We start from the raw sequence: 24,204 nt of genomic DNA on the forward strand, positions 1-24,204 counted from the left end.
TCCGCCCAGCCTGGCTTTTCCCTGATCTAGTCCACATGAGGCGCACAGGTGTGGTAGCTCTGCCTAGTCTGGTCTGCCCCCATCCCAGCCCATGCTCTCCTGCGGAAGTAGCTGTCCAGCAAAGGAACCCTCCCTTATTCCCCTGCCAGCTCTGCCCACTTCCTTTCTTGTTCTCAGGCTGGTTGGGCGCTGCGGTCCCTTCTGGTACAGGCAACCTCACCTCGGCATTCCATAATGTGCACTAGTCTTTGTTGCGACCGACCCTGGGTCGACCCACACTGGTGCCTGGATTTGCCAGTGGATGATGTGGACAGATTCAGCCTGGTCTTGCCCCCACGTCTGCCAACTGTATGCCAGTGGGTAGGTTTCCATGGCCTTTTCTGGGCTGTTTCCTATCATGTTTCTTGCGTTTACCTGCTGGGTCTGTGTCCTGCCAGAGGAGTTGCCCAGGCTCCTCCATCAGAACCTCTCCCAATGCCAGGTTTCACGCTTACCAGTGGGTCCATGAGCCAACCCTACTCAGTCCACCTCCTGTCATAGCAGGAACTGTGGCTTTTCCTGACTGGCCTTCAACCCAATCTGGTGCTTGCTGTTGGATGTTCCAGCCCAGCCATGGTTTGTCCATACCCACGTATGGCTCACACATGGCTCAGTAGGGGTTTGAGACCCTGCCTAGTCCATCCCACATCTGCCCTGGTCCTCCAGAACACCAGGGGGAGTCGGGGTCCGGCCCAGTTCGGTGCATCCAATCCCAGTCCACACTTGTGCCAAGGGAGACTACAACTGTTTCCAGATCAGAACGCAGCCCCCTTCCAGGCCACGCGCCTCTTGGTGGGAACCTCAGCCCAGCTAGGGTTGTCCCCTTTGCTCCCCAACCGGGTCCGTTCCCAGGCATAGATCACATGCCTGCCAATGGATGCTCTGACTCAGCTTGGCACAACCCCTCCCCTGTCCCGAACTCTGCCTTAGACACTGTGACTCAGCGTCCCAGGCTCCCACAGACCAGCAGGTACAAGAGCCTAGCTCGGCATGACCTCTGCTCCCTCCTGGTTTCTAGTTTTACTTGTGGGCTAAGGTTTGCTCAGTCGTGCCTAATCTACTCTGTTCCATTACCAGTTGACACATTGGCCAACTGTTGGAGCTACTTGTGCAGGGCAAGCCCCAAGCCATAGCTTCTGCATGACTGGTATTTGGTGCTCAGAATTATTAGTGATTACAAGTTTTGCTAAGGAAGAGTTACTGCCTCTTTCAGGTCCAAGAAGCACAATGGGTTCAACCTGGAGCTAATTAAGCAGCAACTCAAAGAACCAAATCCCCAGAGCTCCCCAGCCGGGCGGCCAGCAGGCGGAGCCTGGCACCAATGGCGCACTGGCCGCCCGAGAACGGCTCACCATGTGCCCATGGCGGCCGTCCGGAATCCAGGCATGAGACGCCCCGTCCTGAGACCCACCAGCTGCCAGGAGGCAGCTGGAGGTTTAAAATTCCCAGGCCCAAGGTCGCGCCCCTCCCAAATCCCCTTCACCGCCCAATGAGGGCGGTGGCTGGGTGCCGGACCTGCCCAGTCCCGGAGGCCTCCCCCCCTCGGTCTACTCACCCCGAAGGAAGCGGCCCCCGAAACCCAGCAGGCCCGGGGAGGACGGCTCACCATGTGCCCATGGCGGCCGTCCGGAATCCAGGCATGAGACGCCCCGTCCTGAGACCCACCAGCTGCCAGGAGGCAGCTGGAGGTTTAAAATTCCCAGGCCCAAGGTCGCGCCCCTCCCAAATCCCCTTCACCGCCCAATGAGGGCGGTGGCTGGGTGCCGGACCTGCCCAGTCCCGGAGGCCTCCCCCCCTCGGTCTACTCACCCCGAAGGAAGCGGCCCCCGAAACCCAGCAGGCCCGGGGAGGACGGCTCACCATGTGCCCATGGCGGCCGTCCGGAATCCAGGCATGAGACGCCCCGTCCTGAGACCCACCAGCTGCCAGGAGGCAGCTGGAGGTTTAAAATTCCCAGGCCCAAGGTCGCGCCCCTCCCAAATCCCCTTCACCGCCCAATGAGGGCGGTGGCTGGGTGCCGGACCTGCCCAGTCCCGGAGGCCTCCCCCCCTCGGTCTACTCACCCCGAAGGAAGCGGCCCCCGAAACCCAGCAGGCCCGGGGAGGACGGCTCACCATGTGCCCATGGCGGCCGTCCGGAATCCAGGCATGAGACGCCCCGTCCTGAGACCCACCAGCTGCCAGGAGGCAGCTGGAGGTTTAAAATTCCCAGGCCCAAGGTCGCGCCCCTCCCAAATCCCCTTCACCGCCCAATGAGGGCGGTGGCTGGGTGCCGGACCTGCCCAGTCCCGGAGGCCTCCCCCCCTCGGTCTACTCACCCCGAAGGAAGCGGCCCCCGAAACCCAGCAGGCCCGGGGAGGACGGCTCACCATGTGCCCATGGCGGCCGTCCGGAATCCAGGCATGAGACGCCCCGTCCTGAGACCCACCAGCTGCCAGGAGGCAGCTGGAGGTTTAAAATTCCCAGGCCCAAGGTCGCGCCCCTCCCAAATCCCCTTCACCGCCCAATGAGGGCGGTGGCTGGGTGCCGGACCTGCCCAGTCCCGGAGGCCTCCCCCCCTCGGTCTACTCACCCCGAAGGAAGCGGCCCCCGAAACCCAGCAGGCCCGGGGAGGACGGCTCACCATGTGCCCATGGCGGCCGTCCGGAATCCAGGCATGAGACGCCCCGTCCTGAGACCCACCAGCTGCCAGGAGGCAGCTGGAGGTTTAAAATTCCCAGGCCCAAGGTCGCGCCCCTCCCAAATCCCCTTCACCGCCCAATGAGGGCGGTGGCTGGGTGCCGGACCTGCCCAGTCCCGGAGGCCTCCCCCCCTCGGTCTACTCACCCCGAAGGAAGCGGCCCCCGAAACCCAGCAGGCCCGGGGAGGACGGCTCACCATGTGCCCATGGCGGCCGTCCGGAATCCAGGCATGAGACGCCCCGTCCTGAGACCCACCAGCTGCCAGGAGGCAGCTGGAGGTTTAAAATTCCCAGGCCCAAGGTCGCGCCCCTCCCAAATCCCCTTCACCGCCCAATGAGGGCGGTGGCTGGGTGCCGGACCTGCCCAGTCCCGGAGGCCTCCCCCCCTCGGTCTACTCACCCCGAAGGAAGCGGCCCCCGAAACCCAGCAGGCCCGGGGAGGACGGCTCACCATGTGCCCATGGCGGCCGTCCGGAATCCAGGCATGAGACGCCCCGTCCTGAGACCCACCAGCTGCCAGGAGGCAGCTGGAGGTTTAAAATTCCCAGGCCCAAGGTCGCGCCCCTCCCAAATCCCCTTCACCGCCCAATGAGGGCGGTGGCTGGGTGCCGGACCTGCCCAGTCCCGGAGGCCTCCCCCCTCGGTCTACTCACCCCGAAGGAAGCGGCCCCCGAAACCCAGCAGGCCCGGGGAGGACGGCTCACCATGTGCCCATGGCGGCCGTCCGGAATCCAGGCATGAGACGCCCCGTCCTGAGACCCACCAGCTGCCAGGAGGCAGCTGGAGGTTTAAAATTCCCAGGCCCAAGGTCGCGCCCCTCCCAAATCCCCTTCACCGCCCAATGAGGGCGGTGGCTGGGTGCCGGACCTGCCCAGTCCCGGAGGCCTCCCCCCCTCGGTCTACTCACCCCGAAGGAAGCGGCCCCCGAAACCCAGCAGGCCCGGGGAGGACGGCTCACCATGTGCCCATGGCGGCCGTCCGGAATCCAGGCATGAGACGCCCCGTCCTGAGACCCACCAGCTGCCAGGAGGCAGCTGGAGGTTTAAAATTCCCAGGCCCAAGGTCGCGCCCCTCCCAAATCCCCTTCACCGCCCAATGAGGGCGGTGGCTGGGTGCCGGACCTGCCCAGTCCCGGAGGCCTCCCCCCCTCGGTCTACTCACCCCGAAGGAAGCGGCCCCCGAAACCCAGCAGGCCCGGGGAGGACGGCTCACCATGTGCCCATGGCGGCCGTCCGGAATCCAGGCATGAGACGCCCCGTCCTGAGACCCACCAGCTGCCAGGAGGCAGCTGGAGGTTTAAAATTCCCAGGCCCAAGGTCGCGCCCCTCCCAAATCCCCTTCACCGCCCAATGAGGGCGGTGGCTGGGTGCCGGACCTGCCCAGTCCCGGAGGCCTCCCCCCCTCGGTCTACTCACCCCGAAGGAAGCGGCCCCCGAAACCCAGCAGGCCCGGGGAGGACGGCTCACCATGTGCCCATGGCGGCCGTCCGGAATCCAGGCATGAGACGCCCCGTCCTGAGACCCACCAGCTGCCAGGAGGCAGCTGGAGGTTTAAAATTCCCAGGCCCAAGGTCGCGCCCCTCCCAAATCCCCTTCACCGCCCAATGAGGGCGGTGGCTGGGTGCCGGACCTGCCCAGTCCCGGAGGCCTCCCCCCCTCGGTCTACTCACCCCGAAGGAAGCGGCCCCCGAAACCCAGCAGGCCCGGGGAGGACGGCTCACCATGTGCCCATGGCGGCCGTCCGGAATCCAGGCATGAGACGCCCCGTCCTGAGACCCACCAGCTGCCAGGAGGCAGCTGGAGGTTTAAAATTCCCAGGCCCAAGGTCGCGCCCCTCCCAAATCCCCTTCACCGCCCAATGAGGGCGGTGGCTGGGTGCCGGACCTGCCCAGTCCCGGAGGCCTCCCCCCCTCGGTCTACTCACCCCGAAGGAAGCGGCCCCCGAAACCCAGCAGGCCCGGGGAGGACGGCTCACCATGTGCCCATGGCGGCCGTCCGGAATCCAGGCATGAGACGCCCCGTCCTGAGACCCACCAGCTGCCAGGAGGCAGCTGGAGGTTTAAAATTCCCAGGCCCAAGGTCGCGCCCCTCCCAAATCCCCTTCACCGCCCAATGAGGGCGGTGGCTGGGTGCCGGACCTGCCCAGTCCCGGAGGCCTCCCCCCCTCGGTCTACTCACCCCGAAGGAAGCGGCCCCCGAAACCCAGCAGGCCCGGGGAGGACGGCTCACCATGTGCCCATGGCGGCCGTCCGGAATCCAGGCATGAGACGCCCCGTCCTGAGACCCACCAGCTGCCAGGAGGCAGCTGGAGGTTTAAAATTCCCAGGCCCAAGGTCGCGCCCCTCCCAAATCCCCTTCACCGCCCAATGAGGGCGGTGGCTGGGTGCCGGACCTGCCCAGTCCCGGAGGCCTCCCCCCCTCGGTCTACTCACCCCGAAGGAAGCGGCCCCCGAAACCCAGCAGGCCCGGGGAGGACGGCTCACCATGTGCCCATGGCGGCCGTCCGGAATCCAGGCATGAGACGCCCCGTCCTGAGACCCACCAGCTGCCAGGAGGCAGCTGGAGGTTTAAAATTCCCAGGCCCAAGGTCGCGCCCCTCCCAAATCCCCTTCACCGCCCAATGAGGGCGGTGGCTGGGTGCCGGACCTGCCCAGTCCCGGAGGCCTCCCCCCCTCGGTCTACTCACCCCGAAGGAAGCGGCCCCCGAAACCCAGCAGGCCCGGGGAGGACGGCTCACCATGTGCCCATGGCGGCCGTCCGGAATCCAGGCATGAGACGCCCCGTCCTGAGACCCACCAGCTGCCAGGAGGCAGCTGGAGGTTTAAAATTCCCAGGCCCAAGGTCGCGCCCCTCCCAAATCCCCTTCACCGCCCAATGAGGGCGGTGGCTGGGTGCCGGACCTGCCCAGTCCCGGAGGCCTCCCCCCCTCGGTCTACTCACCCCGAAGGAAGCGGCCCCCGAAACCCAGCAGGCCCGGGGAGGACGGCTCACCATGTGCCCATGGCGGCCGTCCGGAATCCAGGCATGAGACGCCCCGTCCTGAGACCCACCAGCTGCCAGGAGGCAGCTGGAGGTTTAAAATTCCCAGGCCCAAGGTCGCGCCCCTCCCAAATCCCCTTCACCGCCCAATGAGGGCGGTGGCTGGGTGCCGGACCTGCCCAGTCCCGGAGGCCTCCCCCCCTCGGTCTACTCACCCCGAAGGAAGCGGCCCCCGAAACCCAGCAGGCCCGGGGAGGACGGCTCACCATGTGCCCATGGCGGCCGTCCGGAATCCAGGCATGAGACGCCCCGTCCTGAGACCCACCAGCTGCCAGGAGGCAGCTGGAGGTTTAAAATTCCCAGGCCCAAGGTCGCGCCCCTCCCAAATCCCCTTCACCGCCCAATGAGGGCGGTGGCTGGGTGCCGGACCTGCCCAGTCCCGGAGGCCTCCCCCCCTCGGTCTACTCACCCCGAAGGAAGCGGCCCCCGAAACCCAGCAGGCCCGGGGAGGACGGCTCACCATGTGCCCATGGCGGCCGTCCGGAATCCAGGCATGAGACGCCCCGTCCTGAGACCCACCAGCTGCCAGGAGGCAGCTGGAGGTTTAAAATTCCCAGGCCCAAGGTCGCGCCCCTCCCAAATCCCCTTCACCGCCCAATGAGGGCGGTGGCTGGGTGCCGGACCTGCCCAGTCCCGGAGGCCTCCCCCCCTCGGTCTACTCACCCCGAAGGAAGCGGCCCCCGAAACCCAGCAGGCCCGGGGAGGACGGCTCACCATGTGCCCATGGCGGCCGTCCGGAATCCAGGCATGAGACGCCCCGTCCTGAGACCCACCAGCTGCCAGGAGGCAGCTGGAGGTTTAAAATTCCCAGGCCCAAGGTCGCGCCCCTCCCAAATCCCCTTCACCGCCCAATGAGGGCGGTGGCTGGGTGCCGGACCTGCCCAGTCCCGGAGGCCTCCCCCCCTCGGTCTACTCACCCCGAAGGAAGCGGCCCCCGAAACCCAGCAGGCCCGGGGAGGACGGCTCACCATGTGCCCATGGCGGCCGTCCGGAATCCAGGCATGAGACGCCCCGTCCTGAGACCCACCAGCTGCCAGGAGGCAGCTGGAGGTTTAAAATTCCCAGGCCCAAGGTCGCGCCCCTCCCAAATCCCCTTCACCGCCCAATGAGGGCGGTGGCTGGGTGCCGGACCTGCCCAGTCCCGGAGGCCTCCCCCCCTCGGTCTACTCACCCCGAAGGAAGCGGCCCCCGAAACCCAGCAGGCCCGGGGAGGACGGCTCACCATGTGCCCATGGCGGCCGTCCGGAATCCAGGCATGAGACGCCCCGTCCTGAGACCCACCGTCCCATAACTCTTATATTTGGGCTCTTAATAGTGTCTTTCAATTCTTGAATACTTTTTTTGGCCTGATCCAGCTCTGCTTCCAGCTTTTTGTTTGCTTCCCCCTGGTGACAGGAGATATCTTTCAATTCTGAGATTCTTTCTTTTGCTTGCTTCATTCTATTTTGGAGACTCTCCACTGTACTTGTAATTTGCTCTACTGTGTTCTTAATTTCTGATATATCAGCCTTGATTTGCTTTATTGCTGCTATTTCTTGTGTAATATATTCCTTAATTTTTTTGAACTCTTGTTTGTGCTTCTCATTGTTGATCAGAAGCTTTATAATGAGTTTTCTGAATTCTGTATGCCCCATTTTCTCGATGTCTTCCTCAGTTAACTCTGAGGTTGGCATAGGGTTTTGCTCCTTTGCAGGGGAGTTTTCAGTAATATTCATTGTGCCTTTGTCTCTTTTTTTTGCTCTTGGTCATTGTACTTTTGGTTAGCAGAGTCTTCTCCTTGGGGCAGGTTTCTAAGCTGTGTCTCCCACAGGTCTACAGTTCAGTTTACTTATTGCAGTTGGTACACAAGTCTTTGCTTGCAGCCAATTGTGCCTCTCCCTCCAGCAGGTTCCAGGTCTGGGTTCTTATGTTAGATTTCCACCAAAAACTCCATAGCCCCAGCTGCTGGCTCACCAGTCTCCACCTCCTGTGATACCGTGCTGAGGCTGCACCATTGTCTGTACAACCTTTCACCCACTTCTGCTTGGAGCAAATCCCAGGATTGGAAGACACCAGGTGTCCTACATAGCTAGGTTGTTGGTGGCGCTGATCTTGCTGGAACCAGTTGGACATTAGGTCTGGGTGCCACACGGACCTATTTTGACCCATACGATGCCACAGTCGGTATTATTTTCCTGCAGGACTAGTGCAGTTCACTGAACTTAGTGAGTTCTCATGAGCTCAGCACATGCACAGTTCACTGTTGTCCCTGCAGCCCTAAACTTTTGCCACATTGTACAAAATGGCACCTGATGTACCACCACTGGAATTCTTGATCTGCTGGCTGTCAGGTCTGAGGGCTACCCAGACCTGTCGTGGGTGGAACCTGTAGGATGCTGCATTGCTGCAGTTCACTGAGTTAGAAATGAGTTCACTCCCAGCTCAGTATATGCAAACTAGGCTGTGAAATCCACGCTGTTCCAGCACTGCCCGTCTGGGACGTGCTGCTCTGTCTCTGCTCCTGATCAAATCAAACGGTCCAGCAGGATGGACAGTTCTTGTCTGGTTTCACCTCCCAAGCTCCCAGTGAAAGTCCCTTCCCACCTGGTTGCTGGTGGAGTTCAGATCGCCATTAGCTGAATGCTGCTGGAATATCAGTCACTGCAACACCACACTGCTGTGCCCGCTGCTTTCCTGTGTCTGTCAGTCTCCAGGTGCCCCTCTGCTGTTGTTCTGTCCTCTCCTATTTCCTGGAATGTGTCCTCTCTGCTTCATCCTGATTAAATGTTTTTCTGTCCATTTCAATGTGTCCTTACTCTGTTCTGCCATGTTGATTCTCCCCAACTTGAGCCATCTTTGCTGATGCCTGCTGGACTGCCATGACCATCCTGGTACAGAGTCAGCATATGGTCGTGCCCAAGTGTGTGCAGGCCTGTGTGGGTGCACCTGTGGTAGTGTCTGTGCCAGTGAGTGTGTGTCCATGTGTGTGCCAAGGGTGGTCTGATCGTACTGCATGCTTCTGTGTGTTGGTAGTGGACACTGCTGCCCCACCTGCTCTGGTCTGTGTGTGTGGTCTTGGCTACAGTGCCAGCTGTTGCCAGCTCCTGGCCACAGGTTGTATTGTAGCCTTTGGAGGCAACCAGGAGCCAAAGGAGGACATGCTGGGAGTAGACCCCAGGGTTGCAGTTCTGGTTCTGACCTGCTGGTGGATCAGCCTGGGGCCCCAGAGCCCTGGGGGTGGGGTGTCTGCGAGGTGTGTGGGACCCCTCCTGGAGGGGTGCAGGGCAGGGGCTGTGGCCCCAGGGAACCCTGGCCTGGGCCATCCTGTGCTGCTGGCCATTGCCAGGGCCCCCTAGGAACCCGAGAGGACTCTGGCTTGCTGTGCCTGCAGCCCCAGGCCTGCTGGAAGGACACGGTGGGCTCATCCTCTCCTGAAACCTAGCCCTAGGTTTGGGAATAGCGTGGAGACGGATGTCATTTGGGGCTGTGTGTGTTTTTCTTCCTGCAGCTTTGGCCCCACGGTTTTGCAGTGAGGCCAAACGGAGCCCCTGCTGTTCTTGGGGGAGTGGTGGGTGGGCTCCCTGGCCGGGCTGAGCTGGGCGCTGCAGCGAGCAGGAGTGCTGCGGGAGCTGCCCGGGCCCTCCCTGCGCCGCCCGGCCCCCTCCCTCCCTGCGCGGCCCGGGCCCCCTGCGGGCTGCAGATGCGCTGCGGCCTCCTTCCTGCGGGGGCAGGGCTCGCGGCTGCTCCGGTAAGGCGCGCCCTCGCCGCTCCCTCACTGGCCTCCGCTCGGCTTTCTCTCGGAATGGCTGAGGGAAAAGACCCTAGATGGGACAAGGCTGTGTGGCGGAGACAGCGGAGGGCTCAGGGGAGGAAACTCGGGGCTGGCCGTGGAGCGAGGAGCCGGGCTCCTGGGTGCCCGCAGCTTTCCCAGCAGCCTTCGTTCAGAGAGCACCTCCCGTGTTTGCGAACTTGGGAAGTCTGGTGTGGGCGGGTGTTCTCGCAGGCGGTTGCGTTTGTGTGCATGTGTGCCTCGTGCACATTGCACGTGTGTCTGGGTGTGTGTCGTTCCGTGCAGGTGTGTGTGCCTGTGTGCACGTGCCTGCCAGCGGAGGGAGTCTAAGGCAGTAGCAGGTGTGCTGTGGCAGGGCTGAGCTCTGGTGGCTGTGGGGCTGGGGAGCAATGGCAAGCTGACTGCTTATTTGGGCTTGTGGGGTTCCTGCTTGCTTCCTCACTTCTTGCAGTGGTGAGCTGGCTGGGGCAGAGGCCAGGGCTATGGCGGGAAAAGCCCGATGGGTCTGCTACCTGAGGGCTGTGGTGCTGATGCTTGGGCGGGCAGAGGGGTGTCACCTGGCTCCTGGAGGTGATGTAGTCCCCTCTGGGCCTCAGGGAGTGGACAGCTCAACTACTTGCTCCATGGTGGTGCCAGGGTGCTGCCCAGCCTTTTCAGGGCTGTGCTCACTGGACCTAGTTGGGCTTCCTGCAGCCCTGCCTTGCCAGGGCAGTGACGGGTCGGGGAAGTGGCTGAGCAGGGTTCAAGTGTGCGAGCTCCTGGGAGACTTGACACTGTGCTGCTTGTGTCTCAGGGATAAATGCGCAGGCCCGGAGGCTGCAGCGGATCCGTGCGAAAGGAACCCCAGCCCTGACCCCCGTGGCTCCCCGGAGCTCCCCCCAGCCCCGACTGCGCCGCACAGTCAGTGAGACCAGCCTGAGCCCAGCCGCCACCCTGCCTGACGTGTCCCGGGGCACTGAGGAGCCCGACCAGGACGCCATGCGCTGCTCCCTCTTCCAGAGCCCGCACCTGCTCCTCCTGCAGGGCTACAGCCAGCAGCACGTGAGCCTGCCCTCCCTGACCCCGAGAAGGCAGGGCCCCTTCTGCCCCTCAGCCCAGGCCACTGCAGGCACATGGGGTTGTAGCACGGGGTGGGTAGGGAACGCCAGGCTGGCCTGTCCTGCTGCCCGAGGCAGATGGCGCCTCAAGGGGCCTTTTCCTGGCACCCGGACCCTCTGGGGAACCCGCTCCACTCCTTGATCTTCTGCGGGTCTGCTGCTGGCCTGGCTCGGGGAAGGGCACAGGCCAGGGCAGGGACGCGCGGTGGGCCCATCCATTCTCTCGTCCCAGCGGTGGTGCGGGGTGCTGAGCCGCTGCAGGGCCTGCTCAGGCCCACTCCAGCCGTTGTCCTCCCTGCCCAGCGCCTTCCCGCTGCACGACCAGGAGACTTGGTGACATCGTTGGGGCTCCTGGTAGCCCTCTCCCAGATGTCCTCCCTCCCGAAGCTGGGCGGCAAGGGACAAGGCCTGCCTTGCCTCCTCCTCAACACACCAGGGCATTTGGGGTGAACTGCCCCCTAGACACACAGGAGGGTGGGTGTGGGACAGAGCAGCACCCAGAGCCTGCAGTCCCTGCCACGTGGCTGGAAGACACAGAGAGGGCCCCGTGCTATTTCCCTGCTTCTGCTGGAAGTGCCGGGGGTGCCCGGCCCTAAGCGCCATGCACATGTGTGTTTCAGGACAGCCTGGTGTATGTGCTGAGCCGCGAGCGGCACACAGTGGGCCAGCGGACGCCCTCCAGCAAGCCCAGCATCAGCCTCTCAGCGCCCGACATCCTGCCCCTGCACTGCACCATCCGCCGGCACCTGCCCCCAGGCGGGGCAGCCCCCCAGCTGCTGCTGGAGCCCATTCCTGGGGCGCCCGTCTCCGTCAACTTCTCCGAGGTGGGGCGGCGGACGGTGGTCCTGCAGCACGGAGACCTGCTTTCCCTGGGCCTCTACTACCTGCTGCTGTTTAAGGACCCCGCGCAGGCCCAGCCGCTGCCCACTCGGGCCCTGGCGCGCCTGCGGGCCGTGCCACAGAGCTGCCGGGTGTGCGGTGCCACGCTGCAGGCCCCGGGCACCACCTCCTCGCCGCCTGATGCACTGCCACGCCGACAGCGGCTGCACCTGGAGTTTGAGCGCGAGGAGGAGGGCCCCCTGCTGCAAAGGATCCTGACGCTCGTCGAGCCCGGGGGTGACGACCACAAGCTGACCCCCGCCTTCCTCCTCTGCCTCTGCATCCAGCACTCAGCCACGCGCTTGGAACCTGGCACGTTCGGGCAGCTCCTGCTGAGAATCGCCAGAGCAATCCGTGCAACAGTCTGGGTCAGTCAGGGCACTGTCCTGAGGGAGGGCCCTGACACCTCCCGGGCCGGCAGGTGCTGCCTGAGACGCAGGCATGCTTCTCCCTGAGGCCCAGCCAGGCCTGGGTCACTGGCCTAGGACCTTGACCGTGTGTTACAAGCTGAAGCCACAAGCTGTCCTGTCCTTGTGTCCTTGGCTTCCCGCACACAGCGTGGCCTTGCCCTTCTGTGCCTGGTGACTAGGTGCGGTCCGTCTGCTGTGGGGACAGTCACAGGAGTGTAGAGTTGCAGAGTCGCTCTGCTGGGCCATGCTCCTCAGCCAGAGCTGCGTGACCTCGTCCTCATGCCAGCCGAGCCTCGTGCCACTGTATCACACGTCACAGCCGAGGCAGCAGGGCGGCAGGGTCTGGGGCCCTGGCCCGGGGGTCCCGTGGCCGATGTCCCCATCCAGCCAGGGTCCAGCTGAGGCTGCACCGCCTACAGCTCCCCACAGTGCCCCGGAAGCCGAGGCTCGTGCCTCCACTGTGACCTCCAGTCCGGTGTGGGCATCTCAGTCCAGGCTCCCCTGCTCGCCACGCGCCTCCCACGGCCTCCTCGCCTGGCTGGAGCCCTGTGCTGGCCTGTGCTTCACGCCCCTGCCCGCCACTCGCTGAGCAGCAGATGTGCACAGCGCAGCTGGCCGTGCCTCACAGGAGCCCAGGATCAGCTAGCAGTCATTCCTGCTGCAGGAGCTCCCAGGGTGCCGGGGGGCATGCGTGCACGTGTCACCGTGCAGCTGTGTCCGGGTGCTGACACACGTGCGTGACACGGCGTGAGGGCTTCGGGAACATGAGCAGAATTGTGAAGGCTGTGTATGTGGAAATCTTATAAATGTGCCTGGAAAACGGGTTTTAACTGTGCAAGGACCACAGAGGGGTTTTTTGCACTAGAAAAGAAAAAAGTATGGGGCTGGTGTTGTGGTGTAGGGGGTTACACCACCGCCTGCAGTTCTGGCTGCTCTGCCCAGCTCCCAGGTAATGCCCCTGAGGAAGAGCGGACGGGCCCGAGTGCTGGGCCCCTGCACCCACTGGGAGACCCAGGCGAGTGGTGGGGGGAGTGCTCTTCCTGCCACGACACAGGAGGGGCACAGGATGCCCTGGGGATGTGGGGTTCGGGGTACCCCGGTGACCCCCAATGGTCTGACTTCCTTTCTCTTTGTAATTGTAGGAGAAAACCAAAGAGCTGGCAGAGAAGCAGGCGCAACTGTAAGTATGGCCGGCTTCCTCCTGCCGTGTCACAGCAAGGGACCCACTGGTCTGGAATGCCCGCGGGGGCCAAGGCACGGGGGCCCCCTGTCACTTGGGGTTAGCCCTGGGGCTCCCGGCTGTGCTCTCAACGGGGCAGCTGCTCCCACTGCCTCAGTCTGCAGCGTGGCAACACTGTGCGGCACGTGCCCCAGAAACCCTGCGGGCTGAGTCCCCTCACTTCCCTGGTGGGTGCTTGGCCTGGCAGGAAGATGCGTACCCCCAGCTCCAACCATGCCAGAGTGCGATGGTCCGTGCAGGGGGCTGCCCGGGTGGCAGCCTCATGCAGGCTGCAGTGGTAGGGTGGGCGGGCTGAGGCCGTGAGCGCTCTGTGGATCTAAGCAGTGCTGGAGAGAGCCCTGACGGGTCTGTACTGGGGGAGGACTGTGCCATAGGTGATGGCTGTGTCAGGGATCAGATGGAGCACTGCTCGAACAGCGTGTCTTCCCTGAGGAGGCCAGAGCACGCAGAGGTCCACTCATGTGTCATGGGCAGGCCTTGTCAGTCAGAGAGGGAGCACTCACATGCCGGCCTTGTCGGTCAGAGAGGGAGCACTCACACGCCGGCCTTGTTAGAGAGGGAGCACTCACACACAGGCTCTTGCTTTGCACTTGCCACACTGCCTCTGGTCCTGCCGAGGACACCAGTGGAGTTATTGCCATGGTCTTGTCCAAGAAAGGAGAGGAGCCCAGGTGAATCCCAGGGCTGGGGATGGTGGCAGCTAACCTCAAGAGTCTGCTCGCTCTCAGATCCGTGCTCCCAGACTCCACTGCTGTGAGATCTGCCTGCCATGAGCTGAGTGTGGTGTGGCCTCAGCCCCCTGGGCTGGGAGCTGCATGGCGTGGGTGGGACTCCACAGTAGTTGGAACCTCAGAGGCAGCACTGGCCTCCATTGGGGAGCGACACAAGCAGGAGAAAGCGTGGCACACAGATGGCACACGGGCTGGGGGAGGCCCAGGCTGTGGTGAGTTCACACCGGCTGCTCCCCCGGTTCGGCTGCGGGACAGCTGTTGTTCCGGGGCTGGGGGGTGAGGTGTGTGGTGGCAGGACCTCCCGGGGGCAGCCCATGGGGTGGCTAGGCCCCAGCTCCCGGGCTGCCGTTGTCACCTGTCCTCCCATCCCCCGTCCTCCATCCTCTGTCCTCCCATCCTCCCATCCCCGTCCTCCATCCTCTGTCCTCCCATCCCCCGTCCTCCATCCTCCATCCTCCCATCCTCCCATCCCCCGTCCTCCATCCTCTGTCCTCCCCTCCTCCCATCCCCCATCTCCTATCCTCCATCCTCTGTCCTCCCCTCCTCCCATCCTCCCATCCCCCATGCCCCGTCCCCTATCTTGTCCTCCCATCCCTCGTCCTCCAATCTCCCGTCCCCTGTTCTCATCCTCCACCCTCCATCCCCCGTCCTCCGTCCTCGTCCTCCGTCCTCCGGTGCCCCTGTCTTGTCCCTCCACCCTCCCCTGCCCTTGAGCTGTCCTCTGAGGGCTTCATTAGTTTCAGAGAAGCAGCTTTGTTCTTGCTGTTTGTCATTTCCTGCACGTGTGTGCCATTAACCTCTTCATCCCTGGATCTTGTGAACCGTCTGTTGTGATTTCTGCCTTGGTGCCTGGGTTGCCCTGGAAGTCTTGTGGTTCCCACAGAGGTGGGTCTCCATGCGCTGCCGTGTTGGGTTTGTTGCCTTGGGATTGGAGTCTGACCTGTGAGGGCTAGTTGCTTGCTGTTCGTCCATCACTGGCCAGCTATGGTCAATTTTGCAAGCTTTCTATTTGCATTTGAAAGAGTATTTCACTTATTTTTGGCATAGCATTCAGTGCGTGTCTGTCAGGTCAAGTTTATTGTTTTAAAAAGATTTTATTATTCACTTTTGGAAAGGCAGAGTGACAGGGAGGAGGGAGAGAGAGGGAAATGGAGGCTGGGGGCAGGACAGTGAGGGGTGTGCGGTGCGGGCGCAGGGCATGGGGGGACAGAGAGATGGAGCTTTCATCAGCTGGGCACTCCCCAGAGGGCCACTGTGGCTGGGGCTAGGCCAGGCCAAAGGCAGGGACCAGTAGTTTCTGCTGGGTCTCCCCCCCGGGTTGCAGGGGTCTAAACACTTGGGCCATCCTCCACTGCTTGCCAGGGGCTGGGGCAGGCTGAAGCCAGGAGCCATCTGTCTCTGGCTGGGTGCCGGGGGCGCTTGGTTCTTGGGCTGCCTCTCGGGTGGGTTAGCAGGATCTGGGTCCGAAGTGGATTCGTAGGACGGAAGCCAAGCATGGGTGCCCCTCTGCTAGCTGGCAGCCTGCTGAGTACTCCACGCCCCGGCCCTCGCTCCCATTGCAAGTCTCCCACTTGGCAGGTTTGTTCCAGGAGGAGTTTAACCCGGGCACGTTTGTCGTGGGCCCGATCTCCTTGCTTGATTTCACCAATTGGAGTAGATTCTTCTTTGTATCCTTTTTTTTTTTTTTAAATTTATTTTTGTTGCAAAGTCAGATATATAGAGGAGGGGAGAGAGAGAGAGGAAGATCTTCCGTCCGATGATTCACTCCCCAAGTGGCCACAATAGCCAGTTCTGCGCTCATCCAAAACCAGGAGCCAGGAGCTTCTTCCGGGTCTCCTACGTGGCTGCAGGGTCCCAAGGCTTTGGGCCGTCTTTGACTCCTTTCCCAGGCCACAAGCAGAGAGCTAGATGGGAAGTGGAGTTGCCGGGATTAGAACTGGCGCCCATATAGGATCCAGGTGTTCAAGGCAAGGACTTTTAGCTGCTAGGCCACCGTGCCAGGCCCTTTTGTATAAAGATTTATTTATTGTTTTAAGGATTTATTTTAGGGCCCGGTGCGGTGGTGCAGTGGTTAAGGTCCTCACCTTGCACGCCCGGGAGCCCATATGGGCGCCGGTTCTATCCCGGCAGCCCCACTTCCCTTCCAGCTCCCTGCCTGTGGCCCGGGGAAAGCAGTCGAGGACAGCCCAAAGCCTTGGGACCCTGCACCTGCGTGGGAGACCCAGAAGAGGCTCCTGGCTTCAGATTGGCATAGCATCGGCCGTTGCGCTCACTTGGGGAGTGAATCATCGGACGGAAGATCTTCCTCTCTGTTTCTCCTCTCTGTATATCCGCCTTTCCAATAAAAACATAATAAAAATAAATCTTAAAAAAAAAAAGATTTACTTTATTTTTATTACAAAGTCAGACACACAGAGAGGAGGAGAGACAGAGAGGAAGATCTTCCATCTGATGATTCACTCCTCAAGTGAGCACAACGGCCGGTGCTGCGCCGATCTGAAGCCAGGAGCCAGGAACTTCTTCTGGGTCTCCCACAAGGGTGCAGGGTCCCAAGGCTTTGGGCTGTCCTCAACTGCTTTCCCAGGCCACAAGCAGGGAGCTGGATGGGAAGTGGAGTTGCTGGGATTAGAACCGGCACCCATATGGGATCCTGGTGCGTTCAAAGTGGGGACTTTAGCTGCTAGGCATCGGTGCTGGGCCCTCTTGTCTAATTTTTAAAAAGATTTTGTTTATTTTGAAAGAATTAAGAGAGAGGGAGAGATCTAGAGCTTTACATCTGCTGGCTCACTCCCCAAATGGCCACACTGGCCAGCGCTGGGCCAAACCAAGGCCAGGCCAGAGCCAGGGGCCAGCGCTGGGCCAAACCAAGGCCAGGCCAGAGCCAGGGGCCAGCGCTGGGCCAGACCAGAGCCAGGCCGAACCAGGAGCCAACATGTCCATCTGCGTCTCCCACGTGGGGACAGAGTTCTGAGTCCCCTTGCACCCCTGCAGCACCCCGGGGCCGCTGTCTTCGCTCCGGGCCGCTGGGGCCGAGTCTCCCGGAGTTGGGGAATGTGGGAGGGAGCCTGCAGTGGGCGAGGCCCAGTACCTCTCCTCAGTGGTCCCTCCCTTCCTGGCCCGGTCACGTCTCTGCCCTGTGTCACCGACCTCGTGTTCTGCGTTCCTTGTCCCTCCTGAGCCCCGGCTTCCTGGCAATGACCTATGTGCTTCTGACTTGGTCTGTCCTCCTACCCACACTGTCTCCAGCTCTCAGAGGGCACTTGGCTGGGCATCTTGTCCTGGTCTCACACCCTCCACTCCCTGGGCACTGGCCATCCAGCCTGTGCCCCGGGCATCTCCACTCTACCCCGCAGCAGGGCAAGACCAGGCATCCCGGCTCCGCAGCCGGGCCCCTCTGTGGGCTGTGGTGCCCTCTGTGCCAGCCGTGCAGGAGGTGCTCACGGGAAGGGCTGTCCCGCCCCCGCACAGCACTTGGCGTTTCTGAGGCTGGATGAAGCCACACTGCATGAGCCGTGCTGCGTGTCACGCGTGAGGGCCGTGAGGGACCTGCCCTGCTTCCATGTGGTGCTCAGTCTCACGCTCCCGTACTGCAGGCTCTGCCGGCACAGTGCAGCGTGGCCTTGTGACCCTGTGCCTGTGTGGCTTCCTTCGACTCGAGCACCTGGGCTCTTGCTGTCTGCTGTTCCTGTGCCCACTGCTGGCGCCAGGCCATGCCTGGTCAGTGCCCTGTGGTCGCACGGGCCCACCTGCTGCAGCCCCTCCTTCCTGTAGGCCTCGCTCACTGTGTGACCACTTCAGCCTCGGGTTCCATTGGTGCGACCTGGCACGACCTGACCCTCCCCTACCACGCAGGCAGGCAGGGTGGCCATCGTTCCATGGCTGCCCACTCAGGGCTGGCACCTGGCGGGGGCCTGCTTTCAGCCCACGGGCTCCGGCAGCAGAGCCCCTGTCTGTTTTTCAGTCTGAGTTTGGAGTGGTATGCATGGGGCACTGAAAGCTGGAACTCAGTGAGAATGGAATCTGAGCAGCCACATCAGCTGTCGCGCCCACGTGTCTTATCGCCCAGCAATAAGAGGCAGACGCGAGTGAAGCCTTCTGCAGTAAAATTTATTGCGCGCACCAAGATGAGGAAGAGGAAGGGGGCCCGACCCCGGCAGGCTGTCTGCTCTTATGTGCTGACTGGCCCCGCCTCCGCCGATGATAGGTCGGCGTCATGATCACGCAGGGTCCTGGGCGACCGGATTCGTCAGTCCCCAGTGTTCACGTGCCGGCCACGCCGCAGCTCACTGCACATGCGCTAGGCGTCTGCGCAGTACCGCGAAGGCTACGTGACTCTCCACCACGCACGAAGGTGTGGCTTCTCCGGCCGGCGCCATTTTGGGTACGGCATGTGGCCAGTACATACAGATGCGGCTGGCAACAATCTGGTCTCGGCTGGTCTCGGGAGTGATCCGTGGATGGGCGTGGTCATGGGCGCTGGTGGACTTGTCGTGTGCCTGGTCCTGAGCGCTCGGCCCCGGGCTCCTGGGCCTGGTGCTGAGCTGGGCACAGGGATGGAGGTGTCCTGCGAGAAGGCATACAGACCTGAGAGGACGCAGCAGCTGGGGCACTCGCCGTCTCCATCTGTCCCTCAGCCTGGGCAGAACAGACACCCTGTGCCCCTGGGGGGGTGAGGCAGGCTGGGGCTGGGGCCGGGGTGTGTAGCTCTGAGTTTGTGGGAGCCAGCCTGTTGCTAGAGGCTGCTGTTCAGGGGAGCAGGGGCCCTGACAGCCGTGCTGTCAGGAAGGGAGGCAGGAAGGATGCCTCGGCCGACCCTGCCCCGATGCCGGGTAGCTGAGGGCAGGCTCCACACAGAGCCTGGGGAAGGCACTCTGCTGCTCCCCACGGACTCTTGGCACCTCTTGGGGTTGGCCAGCCTTGCCCATGTGCTTGGCTGGGGAGCCGTGGTCACCTGTGTAACTCCTGTGACAACTCCTGACACACACACGCATCTGCATGTTCTCTGATTTGGGGGGAAAGCCGTGGGAACAGCTCGCTGTCGGGCCCTTCCTGCTGTGTGTAGGGTGCCGTGGTTGTCAGGTCAGGTACATCTGCCTCCTGGCCTCCCAGCCTCATGCTGCCAGCTCAGCCAAGTGGAGAGCGCTTTTGTTCTTTGAGGATTATCTATTTTTGAGAGTTGAAGTTAGAGGGAAAAAGAGAGAGAGAGGCAAAGAGATCTTCCATGCACAGTTCATTCGGGTGGCTTTGGTGGCCGGGGCTGGGCCCCTCCGAAGCCAGGGGCCGGGGGCTTCCTCCAGGACTGCAGTGTGGGTGTCAGGGATTGAAACATCTTGGCCGTCCTCTGCTTTCCCAGGCCATCAGCAGGGAGCTGGGTTGGAAGTGGAGCAGCTGGAACACGACCTGGCACGCATGTGGGCGCGCGGCTGGCTCCCACTGATGCATTTTGTTGCCATGACAATGGATGGCTGGTGCAAGCAGGCACAGCAGCAGGTGGAGGCCACAGGGCTCATGGGCCCCAGTGTAACTTAGTCTTTCTCTCGGTAGCCAGGAACCCGTGTCCTGGGCCAGCTTCCCCATGGCTGACCTGGCTCCAGACCTGCAGCACATTCTCTTCTGGATGTCCAACTCCATTGAGCTCCTGTACTTTACCCAGCAGAACTGTCCACTCTACATGCAGAGCATGGAGGACGAGCTGGATGTCACAGGTAGGGCTGGCGCCCCCATCCCAGACAGGGCAAGTGTGCCGGCAGCTCGGAGGCCCCGGGCCACAGGGGCCACGGGAGCGGGGATGGGCTCTATGGGGGCTTGCTCAGCATCTAGGCCTACTGGGGCCAGTCATGCAGGGGTGTCCATGCGGTCTGAGCTGCTGGATGGGTGCTCTGCTGCCTCTGGGGACAGTCGCTAAGGCAGTCCCACTCAGGGGGAGGAGCAGGGGTGGGAGGGCCAGCCCAGCCCCTCCTGAGCAGGGGCAGGGGTGGGAGTGTGGGCCCAGCCCCTCCTGAGCAGGGGCAGGGGTGGGAGGGCCGGCCCAGCCCCTCCTGTGCTGGCCTCACAGCACTGAGCTGCACAGAGAGCCTTGCCCGTCGCAGAGTTGCAGAGTGCAGGAGTTGCGCAGGAGCTCTGGCAGGAAGCCCCCAGACAGCAGCACGTGAGGGGGTTCTCACCAGACCAGGGGCTTCAGGACATCGGGGTGCTTGGGCAGGACCTGGAGACAGTGCGGGGGTCAAGAGTGGAGCCAGGGGCTCATGGCACTGTCCTGCCCTGACTCAGGCCAGGGCTGTGGGTGGCCTGCCCGTCTGCCCCACAGCTCAGGTCTGCTGGGCATGCTCAGGCTGCCCACTCTCGCCCTCATGCACTGGGCACTAGGGCTGTTCAGCCCTGTTCAGCTGTGGCAGGGACCCCAGGGGATGTGCTTGGTGGTCTCTGAAGTCCCTGCATAGGCGGGGGGAGAGGGTGGGGGCCAGGGTCTATGAGGTGCCCCAGGGTAGCTGTGGCTTCATCAGAAAGTCCAGGAAGGCAGGGCTGGCATTGGGTGAGGGCTGGCTTCTGCTGCAGCAGCCAGAGCCTTGGGCGGCTTTCCTGGGCCCACGTGGAGGCCAGTGGCACAGACACAGTGGCCACGCGGGTCCGGACTGAGCGTGGGCCAGGTGTGTGTGGGGGCGTCTGTGAGGGGCCTGGGGAGGTGGGGCCTGGGGAGCTGTGCCCACACAGCACCATCAGCTGCAGTTTGTGTCTCCCACCCCTTTGCTTCCCAGTGAGGGGCCTGAGCCACCTCTCGCTGACCGTGGGGCCTGGCCTGAGGAGGCCTGGTACTGGAGCGGGGAGCCTTCTGTGTCTCTGGGAGCACTTGGCCTGGAGCTTGTGGCCCTGTCCCTGCGGTGGACATGGGAGGCAGTCAGCTGGATGCAAGGAGGGGGCCGCCTCCCTGGGCCCAGGGTCTGCATCTGCCTGGCCCCTGGAGCAGCGCTGCCTCCTCCTGGAAGCCCGTCCTGCAGGGGCCCTGGCACCCAGTCTGTTGTCTACTCCAGGACCCTGGCCTACGACCAGGAGGTGGCCGGAGCTGCTGCTGACCACGGGGCTGGGGTTCACAGCATCTGTCCTTCATGTGCTCTGTGTGTTAGGGTGACGGGCTGCAACACTTGGCCTGGGGGACAAACCCACCGTCAGGCCCTCTGGGCTGCTGTTGTTGCGGACCCTCCAGTTGAGCCTGTGGTCAGGGCTTGCTCAGGGACCGCCTCCTGGGAACAGCTGGTCGACTTCCCTGGCCGCTACCTCCAGGCCCAGCGAGGATGGTAGTTTTGCCAAGGGGTGCTTGCAGTTGGTGGGGCTGCAGCCCCATCTCCCAGCCCTGTGGCTGTGTGTATGGTCTGCCCTCCTCAGCTGTGGGCCTCTGTATGGTGACTTGGAGCCTTCTAGAAGGAGGCTGGTAATGGGTTTTGGAGCTGGCGGTCCCCATGGCCTCGACTGCGTCCAAGCCAGGGAGCAAGGAAACCCAGGGGTTGAGAGAGACTGCTGCTCTCCTGGCCTGAGGGTCTGTCGGGAGGGAGCCATTGGCTGTGGCCGCTGCAGGAGACGCACAAACAACAGCAAGAGGTGAAAATGTGTCTGGGTGTGTGGAGTAGGCGCCGTCCTAGCCGCACTACGCCAGCCTCAGGGCCTCTGACCCACAGCCAGCCCCCGGATGGGTCACCTGCACTCTGCTGCCCGCCCAGCCTTCTTGCTCTGGCCAGGCGGTGGGCAGGCATGGATTTATCCCAGCCCAGGCGGATGCGGGCAGAGGCCGGGCGGTGCGGCTGGCAGGTCAGGGCCGTGGTGTTTCCCGCAGGTTCGAAGGAGTCGCTGTTCTCCTGCACGCTGACGGCCAGCGAGGAGGCCATGGCGGTACTGGAGGAAGTGGTGCTGTACTCCTTCCAGCAGTGTGTGTACTACCTCTCCAAGGTACCGAGGGGCCTGACACCTGATGCCCGGGCGGGTGTGATGGGTGATGCACCAGATGTTCCTGCAGGGCCGTGTGGCCCTGAGCCAGTGGGGAGCTTGTGACGGCCCGAGGTGGGCCCTGGCTGAGCCCCTGCACCTGCTCTGTTCTCAGCAGTCCCTGCTGGGCAGGCAGTGTGCCTGGTGGGGGCTTGTTGGGTTATGGCCACAGGTTGCCCTAGCAGTGGCTACTACTCCTGTCCCCTGTCCCCAGTGCCTGTACGTCTGCCTGCCGGCCCTCTTGGAGTGTCCCCCATTCCAGACGGAGCCCCGAGACAGCCACGGCCCAGCCCCGGTGCTGCCCGAGGAGCTGCGCCGCGTTGTGGCCGTGTACCAGGCCGCCCTGGACCTCCTGCGGCAGCTGCAGGTGCACCCTGAGGTCGCCTCCCAGATGCTCGCCTACCTCTTCTTCTTCTCGGGGGCACTGCTGCTCAACCAGATCCTGGAGCGGGGTGAGCGCTGTGCCCAGCCCCTGGCCCCGCAGCAGCTGCCGCCCCAGCCGATGGCACAGGGCCATGCCCTCTCATCGGGCAGGGGAGGGCTCGAGGTGCCCCCAGATGTTGCCAGCCTCCACCCTGCCTGGCCACCTGCAGCGATGCTGGCTGCTTCCAGCCAGGGAGTCTGCTGTGGGCAGTGAGGACCAGAGCGGGGACAGGTCATGGCTGTAGGCAGGGGGCTGTGGGTGGAAGTCGGAGGTCTTGGCTGGGGCCTGCTGTCAGAAGTCGGTGCTACTGGGACCATCACACCCTCCCCTCCCTGCCCTGGGCCCACCACCTGCATGGACATGCATGCTGGACCTGCACTTGAGCCAAGTGGGAGGACGGGCTCTAGGGCCCGAGGGTGCTGGGAGGCCTGGAGTCACCCGTCCTCCCTCTCCAGGCCCAGCTCTGAGCTGCTTCCATTGGCCCCGCGGAGTCCAGGCCTGCGCACGCCTGCAGCAGCTCCTCGAGTGGACGAGGAGCGCTGGCCTCGGGGCAGCGGGGGAGCGCTTCTTCCAGAAGCTGTCCTGTACCCTCCACCTGCTGGCCACGCCCAGCGCCCAGCTCATCCAGGTAGGGGGGCGTGTGGTTGTGGGAGTTGAGGCAAGTGTGTTGGGAGTCACAGCTGACATATCTGGCCAGGATGCAGAAAACTCAAATTTCTGTTAATATCTCGCCAAGTTCAAGCCTGTGGCCCCATGACCAAGTCTGAGAGGGGAAGGGAAGTGGCCTGGGCTGTCCAGAGAGTGGCTCAGACACGAGTGGAAGGAGGGCAGCGCTGTGAGCCAGTGGCCAGCAGAGCCAAACCCTGACGCCAGTGCAGCCATGGCCCTCAGAGTGACCACGCATCCCCCCGGCTCCACGGGGTTCACCTGCCCTCCACCCTCTGTGCTCCACCTTGGCCTGGCAGTCGCTGTGGGTGGTTCTCGGAAGGGGAGCTGGTGGCCTGGGAAACCTGGCCGTGCTTGGCTGCTGCTGTGGCACTGGCGGCCTCAATGCTGTCTGGGACGGCCAGCGTGACTTGGCAGGCGATGCTCAGTGGAGCAGGCACAGCGTCTGGCTAGGAGACTCCCAAGCACCCCAGGGCCTTCTCTGTCGCATCAAGCGAGGAGTCCACTCACTACCTGAGGGTCCAAACAGCTTTCCCTGCTGGCAGAGAACTGAGGCCTGGTGGGCTTCTGGGTGTCCCTTGGTTGTGCTGCAAACACGGCCAATACATTCACAACTGTGCTTTACTGAGGCCTGGTGGGGAAGGGGAAGTGTGCCGAGGCTGTGGAGATGGAGCAGTGGGCAGTGCCCGACCCCTCGGGGCAGAGGGCAGGAGCCACAGCCCCCGGGGCTGAGCACGGGAGCCCGACGGCCACTGGAGCACACTGGCGCCTGGGCTTGCGACCAGCGTGTCCCTAGGGAATGTCTCCGTGGCAGGGACTGTGCCAGCTCTGTTCTCAGGCAGCTGAGGGCCTGGAGGCCAGAACCTCTGCCTGCTGCTGCTGTGGGGTGCAGGCTCTGTGGGGGCTCTGAGAGGCCCCACTGGCTCCCCTGGACAGTGGCCAGCAATCTGGAGCCTCGGGAAGGAGGATGGAGAGTTTACTTGCAGACAGAATGCCCTGTAGGAGTGTGGCATGGCCTCGCCACCAAGCGCTGCGGCCGAGGGGCCTCCGCTCAGCTCCTGGTGCCGGAAGCAAGCAGCAGCGGGAGGGGCCCACGCCCGGGTGCAGGACAGGGCCGTGCAGGGCTTCAGGGCCATGAGATGGCGACTCCTGCATCTGTGGGGTGCGGGCCAGCACAGCGCCTGCACCGACAGGGCACTCGGGCTGGCTTATCCGGCCAGCTGTGATATACTGGATGGAGTTTTGCTGTTGAAGCAGC

General features: G+C 63.1%; 1 protein-coding gene across 1 annotated transcript in view; it reads left to right on the forward strand.

Moving 5' to 3' along the window:
* The window catches only part of RADIL (Rap associating with DIL domain), a 61,325-nt gene that overhangs the window by 33,691 nt on the left and 3,430 nt on the right, over positions 1-24,204 (forward strand). Inside the window, exons 2-8 of the mRNA XM_040990033.1 lie at positions 10,319-10,566; positions 11,243-11,869; positions 13,054-13,091; positions 19,427-19,587; positions 21,708-21,820; positions 22,071-22,308; positions 22,736-22,908. Of these exons, the coding sequence (XP_040845967.1) occupies positions 10,319-10,566; positions 11,243-11,869; positions 13,054-13,091; positions 19,427-19,587; positions 21,708-21,820; positions 22,071-22,308; positions 22,736-22,908 (1,598 nt within the window). The remainder of the gene's footprint in view (positions 1-10,318; positions 10,567-11,242; positions 11,870-13,053; positions 13,092-19,426; positions 19,588-21,707; positions 21,821-22,070; positions 22,309-22,735; positions 22,909-24,204) is intronic.

This window comes from Ochotona curzoniae, unplaced genomic scaffold (assembly GCF_017591425.1).
Source record: "Ochotona curzoniae isolate NIBS_2020 unplaced genomic scaffold, NIBS_Ocur_1.0 contig_54, whole genome shotgun sequence".
Lineage (NCBI taxonomy): Eukaryota > Metazoa > Chordata > Mammalia > Lagomorpha > Ochotonidae > Ochotona > Ochotona curzoniae.